At 43.3% G+C, this 20,788-nt stretch overlaps 1 protein-coding gene across 3 annotated transcripts in view; it reads right to left on the reverse strand.

The window, feature by feature from the left end:
• Positions 1-1,212: 1,212 nt before the first annotated feature.
• The window catches only part of oxr1a (oxidation resistance 1a), a 75,606-nt gene continuing 56,030 nt past the window's right edge, over positions 1,213-20,788 (reverse strand). Inside the window, exons 7-15 of one of the 3 annotated variants that reach the window (XM_080500898.1) lie at positions 19,970-20,658; positions 14,972-15,131; positions 12,557-12,722; positions 9,125-9,205; positions 7,702-7,827; positions 5,623-5,775; positions 5,437-5,532; positions 3,886-3,959; positions 1,213-3,272 (exon numbers count right to left, since the gene is read on the reverse strand). In XM_080500898.1, coding sequence (XP_080357024.1) covers positions 3,137-3,272; positions 3,886-3,959; positions 5,437-5,532; positions 5,623-5,775; positions 7,702-7,827; positions 9,125-9,205; positions 12,557-12,722; positions 14,972-15,131; positions 19,970-20,658 — 1,681 coding nt within the window. In that variant the 3' untranslated portion in view covers positions 1,213-3,136. Of the gene's footprint in view, positions 3,273-3,885; positions 3,960-5,436; positions 5,533-5,622; positions 5,776-7,701; positions 7,828-9,124; positions 9,206-10,584; positions 11,182-12,556; positions 12,723-14,971; positions 15,138-19,969; positions 20,659-20,788 lie in introns of those variants that run through there. The other 2 variants (XM_080500897.1, XM_080500899.1) reach the window with 2 other exon arrangements.

Here is a 20,788-nt window from a genome sequence, read left to right on the forward strand (position 1 = left end):
CAGCTGGAGGAGGATCCAGGATTTAATATGTCTGCAGAGCTTCAGCATGCACACCCAGGAGAGGTTTAATGAAGGTTGATGAAATGTTGAGACTTTCTGAATACATTTGAATTAAAGTCTCTTTTTGCTGCAGCGAGTTAGAACCATGAAGGACTGCGGGGTTACTGGAGAAGGTTTCATTTTCATGTCGGGAGAGAAACCCGAGCTGATAGTGGTGCTTCAATTTGCTTGTACTTCATACTTAATCACGATCACATTCCCCACAACTTCAACCATATTACTTTATTAACAAAGCAGTTTATTGATGCTATAGTAAATAAGTAATACTTCTGTGTGGAGTTTGTATGTTCTCCCTGTGTGTGTAATCTTTAGGGTTAGGGTTGTAATCTTTAGGGCTCTGCAGGTTCTCCTGCAGGAGCTTCCCCTGGCCCTCCTGTGGACTCGGGTTCTTTGACATCAACCTTTGGAGCGTCTGCAGATCTCTGATGAGATGTTGGACTTCCTGGAGCAGAGGTCAGCGAGACCCAGATGGCTTCCTGCTACAAGGTGGAAATATTACATTTCGAGATGTTTTAAGTGAAGCAATAATAAATCTTTTTCTCTTGAACGGCCTGAGAATGAAACTAGCAAGACTCAGATAATTAATGTCTGGAGGGACTGCCTCAATGTCTGCTTGACGTGATCAACTCCAGAGAAATCAAGTTCCATCATTTGTTGATAAATTTCCTTTAAGTTCAGAAATATTTACAACCTTTTCTACGCAGGGCTTTAGGAACATTTTTAGATCTTTGATTAACAGAACAGTTAGAAGTCAGCAGTTTAAATAAAACAGGTTCCACTTGTTACTCCTCAGCGTGGTTTCAGTCATGTGATCATTTGCACTTAAGTAAAATAAAAACTCAGTTAAAAGGCACTGTGTACCTCTGAGCCTGGTCCTACAGGCTTCTTCCGGTTAAAATTTAGGTTTTTTTTGGGGGATCCATCATCACCTACTGTTGAGTTGTTTTTCTCAGTGAAAGTGCCTTAAGATGACTGCGTTGTAAGTGGTGCAATATAAAAACAATTTAAACATTGTGGCACTGGAGAAAATACGTAAAGATTGACTATCGGTCTCTGAGTCTGGGTTAGAGTTGTGGCTGGATCGAAACTAGACCTTTTAACACGCAACGAGAGAGAAATGATGAGGCAGCACAGAGCCAGTTATATCCCAGGTTACAACAATTAATTCAGCTTTATTGTTATTTATACATCACTGGTACATTGTATTCTGGTGAAATAATTGGAGGTTATCCATATTACTGTTTGTGACGTTCCACTAGGACACAAATACTGGTGTGGAAGACCAGAAAGAGGGGAGGGTGAAGAAAGCTCCGCGGGGAGGGGGAGGGGGTCACACACTGTACACCCGCCCACATACCTACCTGCGCCCGCGCTTTGACCACCAACTGCGCCACCCCCCCCGCCCGCCCCCACCTTCCTCAGAGTACTCCTCTTTATTTTTTGTTGATATTGGTAGCAGCAAGCTTTCTACTAACAATTAACATCTTTAAAAAAAGAAAAGAAAAGAAAAGAAAAATTGAAGTACTGTACAGCTACTGCTAAGAGAATCTAAGAACCTGGCTTTGACGCTTTTACACCGGATTAAAGTGCTAGAAGCAACCCACCAATCCACACTTTATTTCATATATATATAATTATATAATTATGTATTTTATATTATATATATATATATATATATATATATAAGAACAAATCTACTATTTTAACATTAATTTACAGGGTAATATACATTATATAGTAACAGCTGAAATATCAGCACAAGTATATCACTGTCACACTCAACAGCAAAATATATATGATTATATAAACCCCTATATAATCATATATACCAATATATAATTGTCATATATGCATGTAAAACAGTTAAACCACGTCTCAGGCTTTTCAAATGATACCCAGAAAAGCAGTTGTGTGTCAAGACGTAAAAGCTTTACAAGTTTTCTCTCTCGAAAGAGCCGCAGACGGCGGCCGACCACGCCACCACCACCGCCCCCACTCCCCACTCCCCCCCCGGGGTTATTTGAGGTCACAGGACAGTTATTTGCATATTCCACAAATCTATTGCAACACGTTACTGTCTACAACAGTACAGCCGGCGTCCCGCGAGAGGAGCCGGCGTTAGCTGGACTCACACTTACACCCACTGAACAGAACATTACGACGATGGGTGGTGGGATTATTAGCTATGTGCTTTCAGATAGTGTGCTATGACAGTGAACAACAGGAGGACTACGATACACGACACTCTAGAAGTTTAGCCTCGGGAGGACAACCCCGCACTGGACTGTAGAAAGACTTAACCCCCCCTCCCCCTCCCCCACCCATTCCCTCAGGTACACTCGTACGCGTCGTCTCGTCTCCGAGTTAAGTGTATACGGTTTGCTGATGCGCTTTAACGCTGCAAATCGCCGCGTTTTCTTGTGTCGCTCCGCCGCCGTCACAGAGAGGAATGGAATGTGTTCAGCTTTTTTTTTTTTTGTCTTGGCGCTCTGACCGGGTCTCTCCGTCGAGGCTGACAGCACAGTGAGTAATATCCGACCGGAGGTGGGAGGGGAGGGTGGGGCGTGGAGGGGAAGGGCGGCACTCCTCCACTTCCTGGACCAGGGAGGGGGGGGGGGGCGGTTCCCTCGTTCGCTTCTCGCAGCGGTCCCAAACCTCAGCCGTCATCATCGTCCCAGAGGAGCTCCGCTGGTCCTCCTTACCTCTCAAACAACCTGACCAAGAATTCGGCCCCATCTTTACATGACCCCACCCCCTCCCCCCCCACAACCCCTCCCTCCCTTCTAGTCTGCAAAGACGCTGCAACAAGATACACACAAAGGTATATTTTCACAAAGAAAAAAACAAAACAAAACAAAAAAAAAAAAACCTAAGAAAAAGAAAAGAGAAAGCTCCGTAATAACTGCAGTAGTAACGCACAACAAGCATCCGATAGCTGGCGTCCGGCCTGGGGAGCCCGGGTGATGTGCAGTTAGGTTTGGGACGTTGCCATTGTTCTGAAAAGGAGGACGACTCCTCGCTTTGCCCTTCGCAGGACCGGTTCTTTTTTGTTTTTCCCCTGTGGTGCACAGTCTGCTTACTCAAAAGCCCAGATCTCTATGTCCTGCACATAGAAATCCTCCTTTTTGGAGAGCATGGGGTTCCCAAATGTTTTACAGGAGTGACTCCTGCCGTGGTAGAGGTCTCCGTCCAGCCACAGGCCAAACTCACCGCTGCAAGACAACAGGACAGGTTGAGGACGGCGGAAGTACAAATGTTCTGCTGACCAAAAACAACAGGCATCAAACTCTTTTCTTCGACATGTTGTTTGCGTTCACTTTTTAGAGGGTTTTGGGTTTTGGGTTTGAATTGTTTCAAAAGCATTGAAGACAACGACAAGAAAAGGCTCCAGATTTTTACTGGGAGGCTCGGAAATGTCCCATCACTGCGAGACGGACATGAGAAGAGGAAAATAAATGGACGAATAACTAAACTAAAGCTCCTTACAGAGGAGCGACATGAGTTAACGACTCAAAGCAACACAAACTTCCTTCATGTGCTCCTTTAAGGGAAACGTTTCACGTCGTCGCCTCCAAGAACAACTGTCTTTTAGAAACATTTCAGATTTTTCACTTCAGTAAAGACGATGAAATGCTCCTCAGCGTGCAAACAACAGTTTTTAATTCAGCCACTTTTTTTTTTTTAATGCATTAGACTAAGGCAGTTTCAAATCAGGCTCCACTTTTTGACCTTTTTGTTGTCTTGGCTTTATGTTTCTGCTCAGACTGAGTAAAAGGAGAGAAATAACACTTGAAGTGGTTCAGCAGTGGTTCACTTGAGTCTCACCTTCCTCCACCGAACGCTAAGGAGTCCATGTCTCCTTTGATGAAGAACATGTTGTCCCCCGTCCACTTGAACACCTGATGAGGACACGGCAGAGCGCAGGATGAGACTTGGAACGCAATAAACTGTGTCGCTAAATTTCTAAATAAAATCCATCAGCTGCTTGGCTTCAGGAAACTTTTCGAAGAAGAGACGTATTTATGAAGCATAAGTGAAGATGCTTCCTCTACTCACATTAGATCAAGCTGTACCCACATTATTGAATATATTCTTATTATATCGTCGCGTACCGCCATCATCATTGTCAGAACAAACAAACTGTCCCGATACTCCAAACTTGGGAAATTAAAACGGCAAACTGTGACGTTCTGAATTTAGACAAAAGCTAGACTTTAAATAAAAAGTATAAAAAGAGAAGGTGGCTCAACTTCCCCAGACTTATTCACCTGGTTGTAAAGGAGCCAGCGAAGATTAAACTCTTAACTAAACAACTTTGTCCTCCACAATAAAATTCCTAAAATTGATGAAGACAGATTCACAAAATGTATATTGTTTCATTCAAATTCAGGGTTTTTCCTCATCAAACACTATGAGCTTTTTAAACATAAATATATTATTGATATATAAATTACTTCAAAAAAGTTTTTTCAATCCACACTGGTTTTTGCATATTAATATGCCTGTCTGTAAGTCTCTCTGTTTCTCTCTCTCTCTTTTTTTTAAAGTAGTTTTTGATGAGGCATCGATCCCTTAACAGCCAAAAATCCTTTGTGTCCTGACCTAAGAGTTGCTGGATCCAAAAATTCCATTGAATGTGATTAAAAAGGCAAGAAACGCTTAAAAAAGCTTTTCTGAGTGAAATGAATACCATAAAAAAAAAATCACTGTTAAAGATTCATCCGTCCTAACAAAGATCTACTAAAAGGAACTCGTGTAATGGTCGTGAGTGTTAATCAATGTTTGGTTCAGCAGATTTACAGATTGTGGTTGATTTTGCCGGCGCTGCGGTTGGTGTGAAGGAGACGCCACCACTCCTAATCAAACGTGTTCTGTTCCCGCCAACTATCGCATAGTAACTAAATAAAAGATGTGATCTGCGCCATGCTCCTGTGTGTGGCTTGGTGGCGCTGTGCATTTCTGCAGCTTTCAGCTTTCTGATCCAAACGGCAGCAGGACGGAGCAGCGACGGTGAAACTGAAGAGATGAGTTAACCGTGGCGTCATCACCGGGGCAATACGTGACCATTAACCACACAGCTTAGTGCCACTTTAAACTAATCTGGAAGCACATCCTGTGTGTTCACACGTTGACTTTGTAATTTAACTGAGCTGCGTTCTGGATTCTTCTCATAGTGCAAAAACGTGTTTGAGGTTAAAACCTGCGACTTTGAATTTCCTGCAGGTGTGAATGTTTGTGTTTTTCCTGTGGTGAAGTGTAGATTTGTTCCGTGTGTCCTCTGCTTCACCCACAGTCGGCTGTGACCGGCTGCCCCCCCTCACGAGGCCTCGACTTCGATCAGGGACTACAGAAGAACAATGGATTGATGAGCTGTACCTCGAACTCAGGATTGAAGGTGAAGAGGAAGGTCTCTCCTGTTCCATAGAATCCATCGCTGACCTTGAATGGCTCGGATGCCAATGCGCCAAACACCTGGCGAGACAAAATACAAACAGTTTTAGAAGCAGAAGTTGGCCCCGACATTGTCCAATATCCTCCTGTGTGTCTTAGTGTCCAGCTCACCTGGCCGTCGCTGTCCTTAATCACCATGAGCACTGGGGTATCCTGGCCCTGCATGGCTCGGTACAACGTCTTAATGCTCATGCCATGCTTTGATGTGCCAAAGGCCAGCGTCCACGGGTACCCGATGGTCCGCGGAGGGAGATTCCTGGCAAGCTGTGGGTGGGGGAAATTAGAAAATCAGGAAAAAAAAAAAATAAAAAATCGAGAAAGAAAGAAAATGAAACTCGGAAAGGCCACAGTCACCACTGCTCAATTACATCTGCAGCGACCTTTTAACACCGCCTGGTGCTTAAAGAAGAGTAACAGGGCTCCAAACACCGAGCGCAGCCTTCAGAGAAAGAGAGGTCCAGAACTCCCTGAGAGAGCGCCGCTGCCCTGCTGACAGACTGAAGGATTAACTACGACTGCGGTGCACCGTGAGATAAAGCGCCACAAAGGCGCCAGAGGAGCGCCGCGGCGCATGTTTTATCTGCCCATTAAAATGAAGCAGACACGGACTAAAAGGCAAAATTAGAGTGACAACTTTTAAGGGTACGCTGCAGTGCTTTCATCGTATGGGACAAAAAAGGGCCTTTAAATGATCTTTCACTCTCCAATAAGTCAGCGGTCCCCACGCCGTGTTCTTGTCGGCTCAGCACATGCTCCGGTGTGTGCCGCTGTAATGAGCAGACCTCGGAGAGCCGAGCCGGGCCACCGCTCCCGGCTCCGTCCTCAGGGGTGATTAAACGAAGCCAAATATTGGCAGTCGATACACCAACTGGGACTCATTTGGGGCTCGGTGTGTGCTTGTTAACCTGCAGTGCCTGCAGGGCAAACGCTACACCTCGCTGCAACACGAAAGGTCAGAAACTCAGAAATACCTGCTTCAAGTAGAATGTTTTTGCTTTCGATTGTTTTTTTTTTTTTAACCCTTTGTGTCGGCGTTGTTCCTTAAACAAATTACTTTACAATGTGCAACCGCTTTTAACTATTCAGCATACAATAAATGAACCAGCACATGATGTTGCAGCAGCACAGCAGAGTTCATTTCAGTTTCTGTGTTTGAGATGACTCACAGGGCAGCAGCTCTGTCTTTAAATGCAACTCTATTCATTTATATACGTTTCGACGGTGCAGACTGCTAAGAAACAAGCTTGAAAGGATGCGTCACAAAAAAACAAATACATGTTGTGCATGTTTACCTTGTGCACCTGACACACATCTCACATCTTGAACTGAATACACAGAAATCAAAATGAGTCCTTCCTATTGTGGAAGGTAACGTTTGTATTCCTCTGCTGTCTGGTAGTAGTAAAAATAATAATAACAAAATAATGATGATAATAATAATAATAATAATGATATTACTTCCCAGTTCATCTGAGGACAGCAGCCTCTGATCAAACCTGACTCAAGTGGGTGTGAGCGGTGCAGCTGCTGGGGACTATTTTCAGCAGTGGATGTATACACATGGGGCCGACCAGTGACCATTTACAGCAACACTGACTGCAAATAGACTGGCTAGTGTGAATAGTCTGTGAGCAACAGTTATGAGCTGGTGATCAGACAGAACGGGGTTTTTTTTGTTTATTAATTAAACATGTTTTGAGAGTTGCAAGCCTTTCTATGAGTTTTGGACATTTAGATTGTTGTTTATTTGTATTCCTTTTTTCATTTGACAAAATCTTTGTCCAGTTTTTAGAGTTTTGTGTTTAAAACAAAATGCATTATGAAATAGTGTTCGACTGGTTGGAAGTTCATAACCAGTTCAAAAAGAAAATCTTATAATGTGCATCAGGATGTATCGACTCAAAATGCTTCTTTGAATCTGATTGCCTCCATTTCTCATCTTCTTGGTTTTAAATAAACCACGGTGTCGCTACTTTAAGTCTTTCTGTAATGCTGGGGACAAACCCTCTCTCTGAATGCTTTCCTTAGACCAATAAACCTGTTCACACAGTCTCGGTTTAGTATTTTTCCGTTCTATAGACTTTGTAAATACACCAATAATACATAGAAAATACTGGTTCCCTTTTTTTGTCTGTTGTGTACACTTCCAGGAACACTGACGTGTTGTATGCGAGGTGTGTGGCGTCCTACCTTCTCTATCTGGTCGGCCTCCAGGAGATCGCTGGGTTCTCTGAGGTTGGGCTTGAATGTTTCAGGCTCCAGCTCAGTTTTGATGGACGTGCCATGCTTTGAGTTCACCTCTTCCTTGGTGGTGATCTATGAATGAAAACAAATGTCAAAGACGCACCGACAGGGACACACTCGAACTCTAGATGGTGTCGATAGGTTCAAATATAGCTACCGTCATTCTTATCAGACTGCTTATTTTAAAGGCTGGACTGGACTATCAGTAGTACTAATGACAACAAACAGTAATGTACTTGGATAATTTAAATGTAGTGACAATAAATCAAATACAATTGCAGGGTTAGATGTGGAACTCTGCACAGCATAATGGGCTCATCGATATGGGTCTCGGCTAAAGGACGAACAACCGGGGATAATAGCTTAATCTAAACCCTAATATCAACAAAAAGCTAAATAAACACATTGTTTTCCACTTTGTTGGTTCAATGCCAGCAACTCTTCTGCAGGAGCTATGAATGCAGTGTTTGCTATCAGCACACTCTGAGGGCGACAACTGAACCTCTTCCTGCCACGTTAGAAATGATTTGGATTGGTTGGGCAGAAATAGGAGCGAGTGTGGGGACGCTGTCTGGGAGAGCAGAATGCAAACTGAATACGAAATCAACCCAATTAATAATTTGCACCCCGTCATTTGACATTTCCTCTGACCAACGGACTGTTTGGGTTATTTATCTTTCTAGATAACAGGGGCCGATTGTGGAGCGCTTCGCCACTGGTAGCTGGGATGCTCTCATGTTTCGGTTCTCATTCAAATAGGGCCTACCTGCATTGTCCGCAGAAAACATCATTCATCCTGTCAGGGGAGTCTTACTTCCACCAACACACCCTCTTAGTGCTTTGGTCTCGGACTGTCTCTTACCGAGTCCTTATGCAGGCCACATTCAGCACGTCTGAGCATCAAAATACAGCTGTTTCTTTTTAATAAAATGAGGGGGGGTGGCTTCCTCTGACAAATACTCATCCTTGTGTGCTGAATTTGCAAGTTACACATATTTGTTTACAGCTAGCAGACACTGCTGAATACACAGGCTGATCTGGAAGACTCAGGCACTAAAAATGCTAAATAGAGAGAGCCTGACAGGTGCAGATAAGGCCAACATGTGAAAACTTCCTTGTTGAAAATAAGCCAACTTTTCTGCAATGAAGTGATAAAACTATTTTAAGTCAGATGTTACTCGCTGTTTTTCTGGTCTCAGCTGAAAGTACCAGACAAATGAGGTCTGGTAAAAGCGACAAGGACATTTGTTATGGAGGAAAGTATGCAACAGCTGAAGCTTGGAGCAGGGAGCCTAAAGGAAACCGGGATGCTGCGGTCAACAGTTGCAGGAAGCGTGGGGAGGGGGGCAGACAGGGCTTGTCGGGGCACCTGGAGTCGTTTGCAGAGTGAACGCAGATCTTCGCTGTTAAGCGCATCAATCCGACGGTGGTACTCCGTCAGAGACACTACCTGGTAGTACAAAGACAGGAACAGGTGGAACATAAAACTATGCCCTTTGCACTGCAGGCCTTTCAGAGACAAGGATGAATTTATGAAGGCAGTGTGTGCACCAGGTAGCAAGTGTCCAGCAAACTTAACTCTCCTCTTCACAACAAGGTGGTTGTTAGAGGGCCAGAGAAAGAAACTTTAACAAAGGAGAGTGGCCACTGCTCCTCAAAGAGGGAGGTACGAGTCTGTCAGAGCACACCCTGTCCATTTTGCATGTTTGTGTAATTTGTTCCAAGATCCTCGCCTTGGTTAGTCGGACAAAAGGGGAGAAACGACAACACTGCAGCAGAAAGCAACACAAGGGTAAGAGTGACAAGCCTAATCAGAAACACACGGCATTTTGACTGGGGAGAAAGAGAGAGAAAGAGAGAGAGAGAGACAATGCCCGCAACAAACACAGACATTGTCTGACGGATTCAACAATACTTGGCAAGTTCACGCGGTTGTTTGTCAGGAACAAGAATCTACCAAACTACAACCCAGACAGGCCAACACGATGACCTAGTGAGCATGGCTACATTCCAACAGCAGTCCACCCCACGCTGCAACAAACTCCACAGAGAGGCACTGAACGTGTTGGCGTGGAACAGAAAAAGATAAACAAATGCAACACCACAGACATAGTCATGAACACAGACGTGTCCTCCTGTACTCAGTGGTTGGATCAAATACACAATGACGGGTCAAAGATGTTTTGAATGATGTCCTGCTCACCTCGTTGCTTGTGGTGTAAATAACTTTTACCGGGAACAGACTGCCTCTTTACGGATCTCAATAATGCAAGGTAAACTACAGCCCTCATGAAAAATACATCCATGCCTGACTTCACCTTCAGCTCAGAGCACTTTGGTACATGTTTGCCCTGAGAGAGAAGGGACTGGTGGCATCCAAGCTCTCAGGACCATTTATAAGAGTGACATGCATGGTGGAAAAAAAAATTAAGATGCGAGTAGTGAGATAATTGCTGAGTCACAACACTCCCTCAGTCGTTTAAAGACAGTCACTTAATCGGCTGGTGTGTGTGAACAGTCCAATCCTGATACACTTGAGTATTGCTGCCTTTGGAGGGACACCGAGCTCTGGAAACTTTCACACGGTGCCAGGACGACAAACACTCTGTCCTGACTGCCAACGAGTGCTCACAATCGCAACCACTTTGTTTTAACATCCAGTTAGACAAAAACATCAAACAACAAAAACCGGGTTACAACGCCAGCAGGCTAATTAGCATCGCTAGCGAGTTAGCATGGCACGGCTAACAACAACACAACAACACAACATGCAGCAAACTGAAAAGAAAAGAAAAGACAACAACATGAAGTGAAGAACAAGCGACATACAAGGGTGTACTTCGGGGTCAGCCGTTTCTCTTGGTCCTTCACCCTCCGAGAAAACATCTCCTGTTTAGTGGGCGGAAAGTCCCATCACAGAGCTGGAGGTTCTCCCCTCGTAGCCCGGAGACACGGCTGGACTGATAAAGCCTGCTGGACTAAAATAGAAGCGGCTTCTTTTCTATGAAAGGGGGTCTCTCCACCGTCTGTTCTGAGCGACACCGCGAACGGCCAGTGACAGCACGGGGCAGAGGGGAAACCGTGTTCCTATTGGCTAAGTAAAAATGGGTCCCGCCCAAGCAGGAAACATTTAAAGTGACAGGACACATTAAGCCCATGAGGTACGTGTAATATGGATTTCTATATTTTTAGTGGCGCAACTTGAAAAAAGTATGGGAGAGGATTAGGGCAAAAAACAAAAAACAAAAAAACAAAACAAGTGTAATAAACTTTTTTTGTGAGGTCAACTGATTATGGAATTAGTTATTGCTTACAGTGAGTACTTCCAGAAAAAGACCCCAAACTGAAACACAAAAACTAACCCATCATATTCTAGGATTCGTTGTTCACATTAAGTGACTCCAGGGGAGTGATGGGGGTCAAGGGTATTTCTCAGGGACCCACAGTGGTGATCTGCCCGCTGTGGGATTCTAACTTACAAACTGCCCATCCCAAGTTCACTTCTCAGGCCTCTAGGGCACCACCAGCAGTACAAAAGATTTAATCACCCGAACATACTTGTGCAATTTTGTCATGTATAAATTTAACACATTTTTGGACTATGGAGGGAAACCACAGTACCCAGAATATTTCCCTCATGCATGTTCTCTCTGAGTGCTTGTAATGTGACATGGTGTGAATGTCAATGTGTGTGAGAGTCAGACCTCTGGACTGGAATCTTGAGAATAATTTAATTATTTTTTAAATGTATTTTTTCTTTTTAAAGGTGGCTCTAATCCTCTTCCACTCCGTCAGACTTTGACCTAAATCTCGCCCTTTTATGTCTGGAAACGCCTCGAAAATAAACAAGCTGTTGCTTAACTACATTTTCCCTATTTACTTATTCAAATGTAATGGATCATGTGGCCCGTGTTTTCCACAAGTTGAGTGACAATAAATCAGTCTACTGTGCTTCAGAGATCCTTCATTTACATTAAAATTTAAATGCCTCCGTCGTATCACTTTCATCACACTTCCTTTTCATTATCCACAGGCTTGTGAACCATCTCGTTTAATTTGTCCACATCTCTTCCACTATGCGCAGGCTGCATACACCTGACGCTGCAGTGAAGGGCATCGAGATGAGGAACTCTTGATCACAAGTGCTAGTCTGACATACACATGTCGATAAAAGCAAGTCTGAAAAAAGACGGAACAACCCAAAACAGTGCCACATTTTTTTGGAGGGGGGGGAATTTCACAACCCAAAAAGCATGAGCAACTCACAAGAACCATTCAGCAAAAGAAGTTGCCAAATGCCGACCAACACTAGTGACAGTCACGCGACATGTGATGAAACTGCAATACAGAAACTGAGAAGAGTAAACAATTACACAAACATGCAAAACACTTTGGTTGGAAGTTCAGAGAAGCACATTTCCAAGCAAAGCCAGTGTTTACACTCTTACAGGTGATAAAGGGGCTGGCACAAAAAGTTATCTTTAAACCAAGAATATGCAGTGGTACACACAGGGGCAAAAGACAGAAGCAGAATACAAAACTAAATCAATTACACAGTTCAAACTGTTTACACAACAAAATCAGCACAATACAGTAACACTATGCACTGCGTAATGAAAGCAAATCAACAAAATAATTTAACAATTACTTGAACGTGTAAAAAAAAAAAACTTGACACTGTATTTTCACAGGATATGGATTAAACCTCCAGTAAAGAAGTGAACTTAATCCATGTCTTAGACAACACAACAGCTACACTTTAACGTAAGTGGAAGAGCGGCGGTGGCAACATGGACCTTACCTCCCATTCCTTCACGTTCAGATCGGTGATGGGTTCGTCATCAGTCGATTCTGTCGCCTCATTCTTCTTGACGACCATAAATCCTGGCTCTTGTCCCATTCCCCTGACCCCCTCACCGTACATGTCGGGGCTCCACTGCATGAAGAATACATAGAGATGGTCCGACCTGGAGGAAGAAACAGGAAGAGCAGGGATGGGCAGCTGAATTCTGCAGAATGTGCAAGAAAATAAAATACTTCAAAATCTTCTTCTTCAACACTGAGAAAAATCTAACATGTTTTTTCCCCCCTGCAAAACAATACTACTTATGATAATAGTTGAATACTAAATAAATTCAAGTCCAAATATCATCGCACTCTGGCTTCAGAGCCAAGAGTACCAACCTTACTCCCGGATTCTTTTCAGGGTTTGCATGTTCTCCTAGTGGACGCATGGACTTTTTTCCTGGCTGCTCCAGATTCCTCCCATATGAAGACAAAAGCTATGAATTTCAGGTTAACTGCTAAATCTAATCTGCCCATCGGAGTGAATGTGATAGTCTCTTTGTATTTTCCAGTGATGTACTTGGTGATCAGTCCACAGTGTATCCTACCGTCATCCACTGCTGGCTGGGATCACGTCCCTGTGCAGCTCATTTACATAAAACAGTACCAAAGATGTATGAATGGAAATAACACTGGCAGAACTGATGTTAGCATAGATGCTAATGGATCTATAATCATGTCTTTGGCGCGGTAACGATGAGATGGATTGCGCAGCATGGTGATGCAACATCTTAAACAGCCTCTTTAGTCTCATTACAAAAGTTTAAAAGAAAAAAACTAAATTGAATCCCACTGCAAAGTTCCTTATAACTTTCGTTGTCTATAAAACCTATAACACAAGTTTCGACCTCCTCTGCTGATCAGTCCTGCTTCTGCCACGTCAACATGCAATCAGGTCAGAATGTGTGTGATAAGATATGATCGTATGGATTAACTCATGGAAAAGTCACAGACGAGCAGAGCCCACGGCCTGTGTCATGCACTGATAAGCCTGGGAGACATGAAAGAGCTGCGGCAGAGTCAGGCGGTTGAGCTGTATTCAGTGTCATGCTTGTGTATGGCTCATTCAATAGCCTCCCCCCCCCCCCCACCCCACACTAATGCCAGGACACTTAAAGACACATCATGCGGGTCGTCTCCCATCTAGGTCAAGATCCAGAGACGAATAAGATCTGCAGGAAAGTGCTCCGAACTGCTGTGTTGTCAGTTTAAAAGGTGTACGATCGTCTCTTCAATGCACCTGCCTGCTGCTCGCAGCATGAACAAAAAAAAGAAAAGAAAAAGAAAGACACATGAATGAAAAGAACTAACACCTGAGACTTGCATTTCGCTACCAGCGTGAAATCTGCCAATCCCACAGCCATTATCCCCAAGAGCAACATGCATCGCAGCAAACCTGTTGGTATCAGATGGGAACGCTGCAACTAAGCAACCGGTGGACAAAACAGAAAAGGCTTTAATGAGCACAACTTCTTCAGTTCATAGTAAATAATGACGAGTGGGGTGTCATTGCTGCCATCAGCCACTCAACACATATCAATGCGAGGTATTTATGGTACCGTGACTAACTAAAAACGGCACGCCTGTTTGTCTGATTCGAATACGATTAGTAATCTGAGAGGAGCTGCTGTAAAACTGTGAACATGTATTTACGTCCCCTCACTTTGGGGAAAAAAACAAACAAAAAAAGCATCTGACAACCACACTTATCCAAGGATTCAGCTGTGACCTGTAACTTCTAAATCCAACTTAAGTACATTTTCAAGAAAAGTGACTTATTAGATTTAACGCTGGCGGGAGCACAGATGTCCTTGTCATGTGTCTCCTTCTAGTGTGAATATCTCTAATGTAATCATGACTCCTGCTGACTTCGTGACTCTGCATCCAAGAATGAACGACTCAACGTGGAAAACACATCAAACACATTTCCAGTTGATGTGAAACGCTACAAATTCCAGCGCCAGCCGGGAAACGTTCACCAACATGATTGTGTCGCGCCACGCAGGCGGAGATCGTGAGATTTAGGAAGCATACGCAGAGCGAACAGCTTCATAAGCTCCTCGGCCGTGTGTGCGCCCCAGCGTAAAAATATAGTGCAGAGTGAATGAATAATAAATCATCAGCCCGCACGGGGAAATAGGCAGAAGCTGCAACGCTAGGCAGGCCCGACGAAGAATTTAGATTGGTTTGAAATATTAAAAGTGACTTCGGGTGAGACATCTCAGCTATTTCTGTTTGCTGGGAAAATAATATGATAGTATAGGTTCCCGTTCACATTGTTTTCATGAGGTAATATTCCACGTCAACAACAGGTGCAACACAAATGATTGAGATATTAAAGAAGTGGAAGACGTGGCACACACATACTGACCTCTCCTGCGGCACGGCAAACCAGTACTCGTGCTTCTTGCCCTGCTGAGCGTACTGCTGCATGGAGGCGCTGGCATTGGAAACAAACGTCTTCTTCATGGGCTTCCCCACTCGCAGACACAGAAACTTGTGAGAGCGGTGCTTCCGCCTCTCAGCCGACCCTGTACCTGCACCAAGAAAACAACTCATGGAGTCACGGAAGCATATATAGAACAAAGAGTGGCGTGATATTCATGTTTAAGACTGAGAAGGCATGGTTTGACATTGTGGAAGGTAATTCCTTATGGCTGTAAATATGAGGGGACCTCAGGGAGTTTTGAGGTTCCTCCATAACACCGATGGAGTTTTCCTTATTTTATATTGCTCTTTAATCCAACTGCCCAATAATTTACTTTTAGCTTCTGTGTCTTTGAAGCCATTCTTACTTTTTAAGTGGAAAGGCCTCTTTCAAAAGTTGGGATTTTTGTTTTGTGCAATTTAACGTCAGCATTGTTGTCTTTTTACTTGCCTCTGTGCTCGTAGAAGATGACCATGTACAGAGGTGTAGTGAACAGGCAGTTTCATAGCATTAGCTTTTAATATTAGATTAGAAGAAATGAAAAAGTGAAAAGGTTCCCATTTTGTTTTTGTTTGGCTAACGAGCTTCAATGTGACAGTCATTGATTTATCAACCCTTTTACTTCTAGATTGACTGGATTTACTTTTACTTTATAGTTGGAGGATTCTTAAAAAATGTGCAATGTGTGAGTTCTTCTGCTACTATTTCCAAAACAACTTTCATAATCTGGCAGTTCTTCAATATTACCGTGATTTCAGGTAAGAGGTCAATCTGGCCTGTGATTGGACGGTCATATTGAATAAGGTTTGTGCACTACTGTGATAACTTACTGGTATACGGGTGCAAAGCTCCCATTCTCTGCTTATGCTTAGTTTTTGAATTTTCTTGATAGCATTAAAAGTTTGAGTGTATTTATGCGAAGCATGCATAACAAATCCTGACAGGATAGGAGTAGGTTTCTTCTGCTTGACAGAGGCTCAGCTAACCAGATGAGGAAAAGGCCTAATGATCAGCAATTCATTAATGTAAAATAAATCATTCCTTTTATTTTTTTTCTTGACTGCTCATGCTCTTTATAATAACCATTTTATGTAAGTGACCTGGTTTTCCAGTTCCTATTTACAGGCTACTTCAGTTAGCATCAGTCATTTTGTGGCAGAAACAAGCCAGATGACAGAAATAAATGGAGGGACACAGTGTAATTGATCGTGGCACAGAGTCGACTGTCCGTGGTACATTATCAGAGGCTTATCATAAGGTCACAGCCCATAGGAAGCTGAATGAAATCACTGTGCCAGTAACATCGCAATGGAACATGATCCCGATTGGATCGTGTGCAATGGGTAAATAATGACAGACAAAAAAATATAAATCTGTTTCCACAACATTGGACAAGCTCAATTTTTAAAATGCATGAATTAGGTGGAAAAGCAGCTCGTTATACGAGGCAGTTACTTGTGTGAGCTGCGCTAATGTGCACAGAATAAAGGGCAGTCCCACTGAGAGGCCCATGAATTAGAAGTACCTCAGCAGTTCAGCTTTCCCTGTGACCATAATTGCCCGTAAGGAAATGGTAAATCTTTTTCCCATTGTCCTGCTGGACTTCTTCACGGGGGCCAGAAATCTTTCACGAACTGTGACTGTTTTCACTAAAGTGTGATAAAGTGAGTCACTGACTGTGACAGAGTTCAACTACGGACTCTGTACGACTTACACGTCATTCTAAAAAGGTCTGCCTCCTCTTTCTAGAGCCAATCCACACAGGTGAAGCAGCCACTGGCTGCCACACACCTCGAGACAGACAATCCATCATGGTGAGCCTCCCACTGCCTTTATAAAACTACGATAAAAGGAGTCTTTAAAAGGTCAAGAGGAAAAATTAGTGTGCATCTTTATTCTGGTGCATTTAGGGACATTCTCATATCTTGAAAACATGAAAAAAAAAAAGCACTAAAAACAACAGTAAGCCATGGAGCAGGCTGACCTACTGCTGCACTGTGTGCTTCTCTGGCTTTACAGTGATTACAGGAAGGACCTGCAGGAGGTGGCGAGTATGGCAGACTCCCTTCAAAGACATTTACACCGACTGACTACAAAAGAAGACCAGTCTTTTATTAAAACCTGGACATCACCTCTTCTCTGGAACTGCAGCAAACAGACTAAACAAACTACTTTTACCCCAAAGCAGCAAAACAACCTCCAATTACCTTCTATCCAAGATTTGAGGTGTGGAACAAACAATGCTGTGAAAACAGACAATAACCTAATACCTGCTGTAAAATGATATGTAAGCCATTGCTGTAAAAACATTTTTACCAAGGATCTAATATGTTCCAATATTGAGTAGCATTTTGAATAAGAATTGCAACCAAAATTGAAGTAATATGTCATTAGGTCTACATAAAGTCTCATCTTATCTACAAGACGCATGCAATAAGTATTTTAAAGAAACACAAGAACATTTGTAAGGATAGTAAATAGAAATTAATCTGCCATGGGGCACTGCAACACGAGTACGGTGCATATATTCAATGTGTTAGATATCTACTGAAGATAGTAATTCCTCATAAAACAGACTGACTTACTTATAATACTGTGCTTGATATAATAATCCTACGTCTTAACTGCTCTATGTTACTTTGTATTTTACTGTAGTGTGAGGAGAGTTATGAATTTGGACTCTTTGTCTCTCTTGTGACACATTCATTTATCTTCTATATTCACTTACTCCATATTTGAGCTATAAAGACTATCTCATCAAATAGAGGATGAAATGGAGGGTACAGATGGGCGGGTGGGGGGGGGGGGGGGTGTTTTACTCATTTTTAACTAAGTCCACCACCCATATAAATATTCACAATAACACAGTCAAAGTAGACTAACATGTACGCATGTGTTCAGACTACTTGTGGAACTCAGAAGGATGCCACAAAGGAAGAAAGTGTAAAACTTCACACAGAGTGAGGTCGACCAAGTCGGTTCAAACTGGAAACCTTTTTGTAGAAAGCATGGATGCATGCGACTGGCTTGTGATTAAACGATTAAACGTCTAGCTCCTCACAAGTCGGCACAAGAAATATTACTGGGTTAGTAAAAGGTGCCGTTTGAATGTCATGCATCTGCCATCTGGCATGTCAAACTGTGAGGTGAGAAATGAACAGATGTCTGTATTTTAATCTAGAAAATGAAAGCCGAGGTAACATGCAGGCTGTCAGAAAGAAAATGGAATAGAATCTTTCCAGTGGAGTAAATTAACTCCACCATTAGGATATTAACCTGTACATAATGAGGCCTGCCAGCCAATCCAACATTGTTTACCTAAGCTCCGACCCACCCAGTCTGAAAATGGCTTCAGTGTGATCAGACATTGTTCTGCGCTCACTTGTCTTGCCAGCTCTCGTTATGAATATCGAGTTTTTGTACAAATCAGTTTTTTCATGTAAAAAGCACCAGAAGCGGCCCCTCATTTCAACCCTTTAGGCTCCATTTGTCTCTGGTTTGTGTTTGACCAGACTAAATTGTGTGTCTTCATTGTGAAACAGCTCCATATTCGTAAGTCTCTGGAAGAAATCAAATTATTCCTCTCTTCAGTCCGCAGGAGAAATGCATCATTCAGAAGACACCAGCAGCATTATAAGTCAGACTATTTGAAGGATAAATATATCTGAGAAAACTTTTGTTTTTTTGTTTTTTACTTGAACAACACATGTTTAACTTAATCAGAATAATTTGTTCTTTACCTGTGACATCTCAACAGAAGACTGTGACTTAGTTTGCTTTGTTTATCTGGGAACAAAGATTCTGCGAAAAGAAGTTACATGAAAACCACAACTACAGAAACTGTAGTATAAGTTACAGTATCACAGTACACTGTGGCATAGAGAACCGCAGCTGTTGTCCTGTGATGTGTGTCGTGTTGCCAGATTCTTTCTATTGCATGAACTAGAATAGTTCATGCACACCACGACAAATGTTTTATTTTATTTTTTTCAAAATGAAAAGGCCTGTAGAATCAAAATTATAAGGCAGCAGAAGATCAAGAACATTTTACAAGAACTCTCCTGCTCTTTTTGGAATAAGTTTCACTCTTGCTTTTAATATCCAGCCCATTCACTTGAATACAGTTGTGTTGTTGATATTTCTAGAGCTACAGTACATCATCCGTGTTTGTAGAGCCATTACATAAGATCATCTTGACTATTTCAGCATTTGAACAGCAATTCAAGATATAGTTTGAAATGAGATTGTAAGACGTGTTTAACACAAAAAAAAAAAAAATTACACATTTTTTTTTATACCTTGAAACAGGCAGAAATAAATGGTGAGATGTTTATATTTTTCCCTCTGTTATGATTTATCTTTCAAAAGCAGAGTTAAAACAGCTAAAACCTGTAATCCTACACAAAGCAGGAACAACAGAGATGACTCCAAACATAGTATTTGTCTAAATGCACATGAAAGCAAACTCAAAGAAAGATGAGAAAGAGGAATAGCACCCCCACTGAAGGTATTCAGATGTTTGGTTTAATCGTCACCATGTCTCCGCTTTGGAGCGCAGGTGTGTTTGTGGCATTGTGGTGTTTGATGAGCTTTAGCTTATCGCCCAGAGAAGTGGCCCAGACCACCGGAGCCAGAGATCAAAGAGCTGCATAAAGCCCCATAAAGCTTGGCTCGCTCTGCAGAGCAGATAGTGACAGAGAAGACGCCATTTCCCTTCGTCTTTATATTCCAATTACTAGCATCAAGGCAGAATGGAAACGGAAAAGGTTATCTGAACCCAACATGAGAGAAGTGACTCTAAAGCAGCCGGAGAGCAGGCGTAGTCACTTTGATAGTCTTCAGAAGAATGTGGGTGTCGAGGTGCAGCTTACAGAAAAAGCCACAATCATTACGTGAAATGTCCCAGAGCTGCACCTCAGTGTAGAGACGACATGTGTTTACCTTCTGCAGAGTTCTGCGTGGCGTCCTTTTCCGTCCCCCCCGTGTCCTCCTGGCCCCCCTTGTCCTCCTTGTCTTCTTTGTCCTCCTTGCCTTGTTGCATAGTGTCCGTTTGGGAGGCGTCTGTCCCCTGGTTGGCATCACCCTGTGGACTGGCTGAGATGGCGTCTGTGGCACCAGTGGTGGCTGAGCTTTGGGACCCGTGACGAGAAGTGCTGCTGCTGGGACCCTGGGTCTGGCTAGTGCTACTGCTGGTGGTGGTAGTGGGTGTGCTTGGTGGCTTCTCTACACTGTGCTGCTTGGATCCCATGGGGGACTGGCTTTCATTTTCTGTGGCAGTGTCTGGCGGATTGTCCTCTACTTTTGCTGTGGCGGGCTCCTCCGGCTGGCCGACGAAGCTCTGGGCGCCGCCCGGGACCTGCGAGCTGTCGCCGCCGGCCTCCGCCTGGGTCACGGTCTGCACGGACTCCGTGGAGGCCCCGGAGGACTTGTCCAGGCGCAGGTCCTCGCTGGACGCCTGCTCCTCCTCTCGGATGGGGGACAGCTCCGTCTCGGTGAAGACGTCCTCGGAGAAGGAGCCCTCGGTGCTGCGTGGGGCCGTGCTGCCACTGTCGTTGGCTCCCGGCTCCCTCAGGCGCTGCTCTGGGTCCTTCTGGGAGGGATGTCTCTCAGTGGGCAAAGGCTCCAGATCACTGGGAACATTAACCAGGGAAAGGGTTAAAACACAAGTATTTTAACACATGCAGGATTTACTTGTAAAACAATAAAGTCAAACATTTAGTCGTTAAAATATAGAAATATTTTAACTACTTTTTTTTTTTT

The sequence above is a fragment of the Blennius ocellaris genome, assembly GCF_963422515.1.
Source record: "Blennius ocellaris genome assembly, chromosome: 8".
Lineage (NCBI taxonomy): Eukaryota > Metazoa > Chordata > Actinopteri > Blenniiformes > Blenniidae > Blennius > Blennius ocellaris.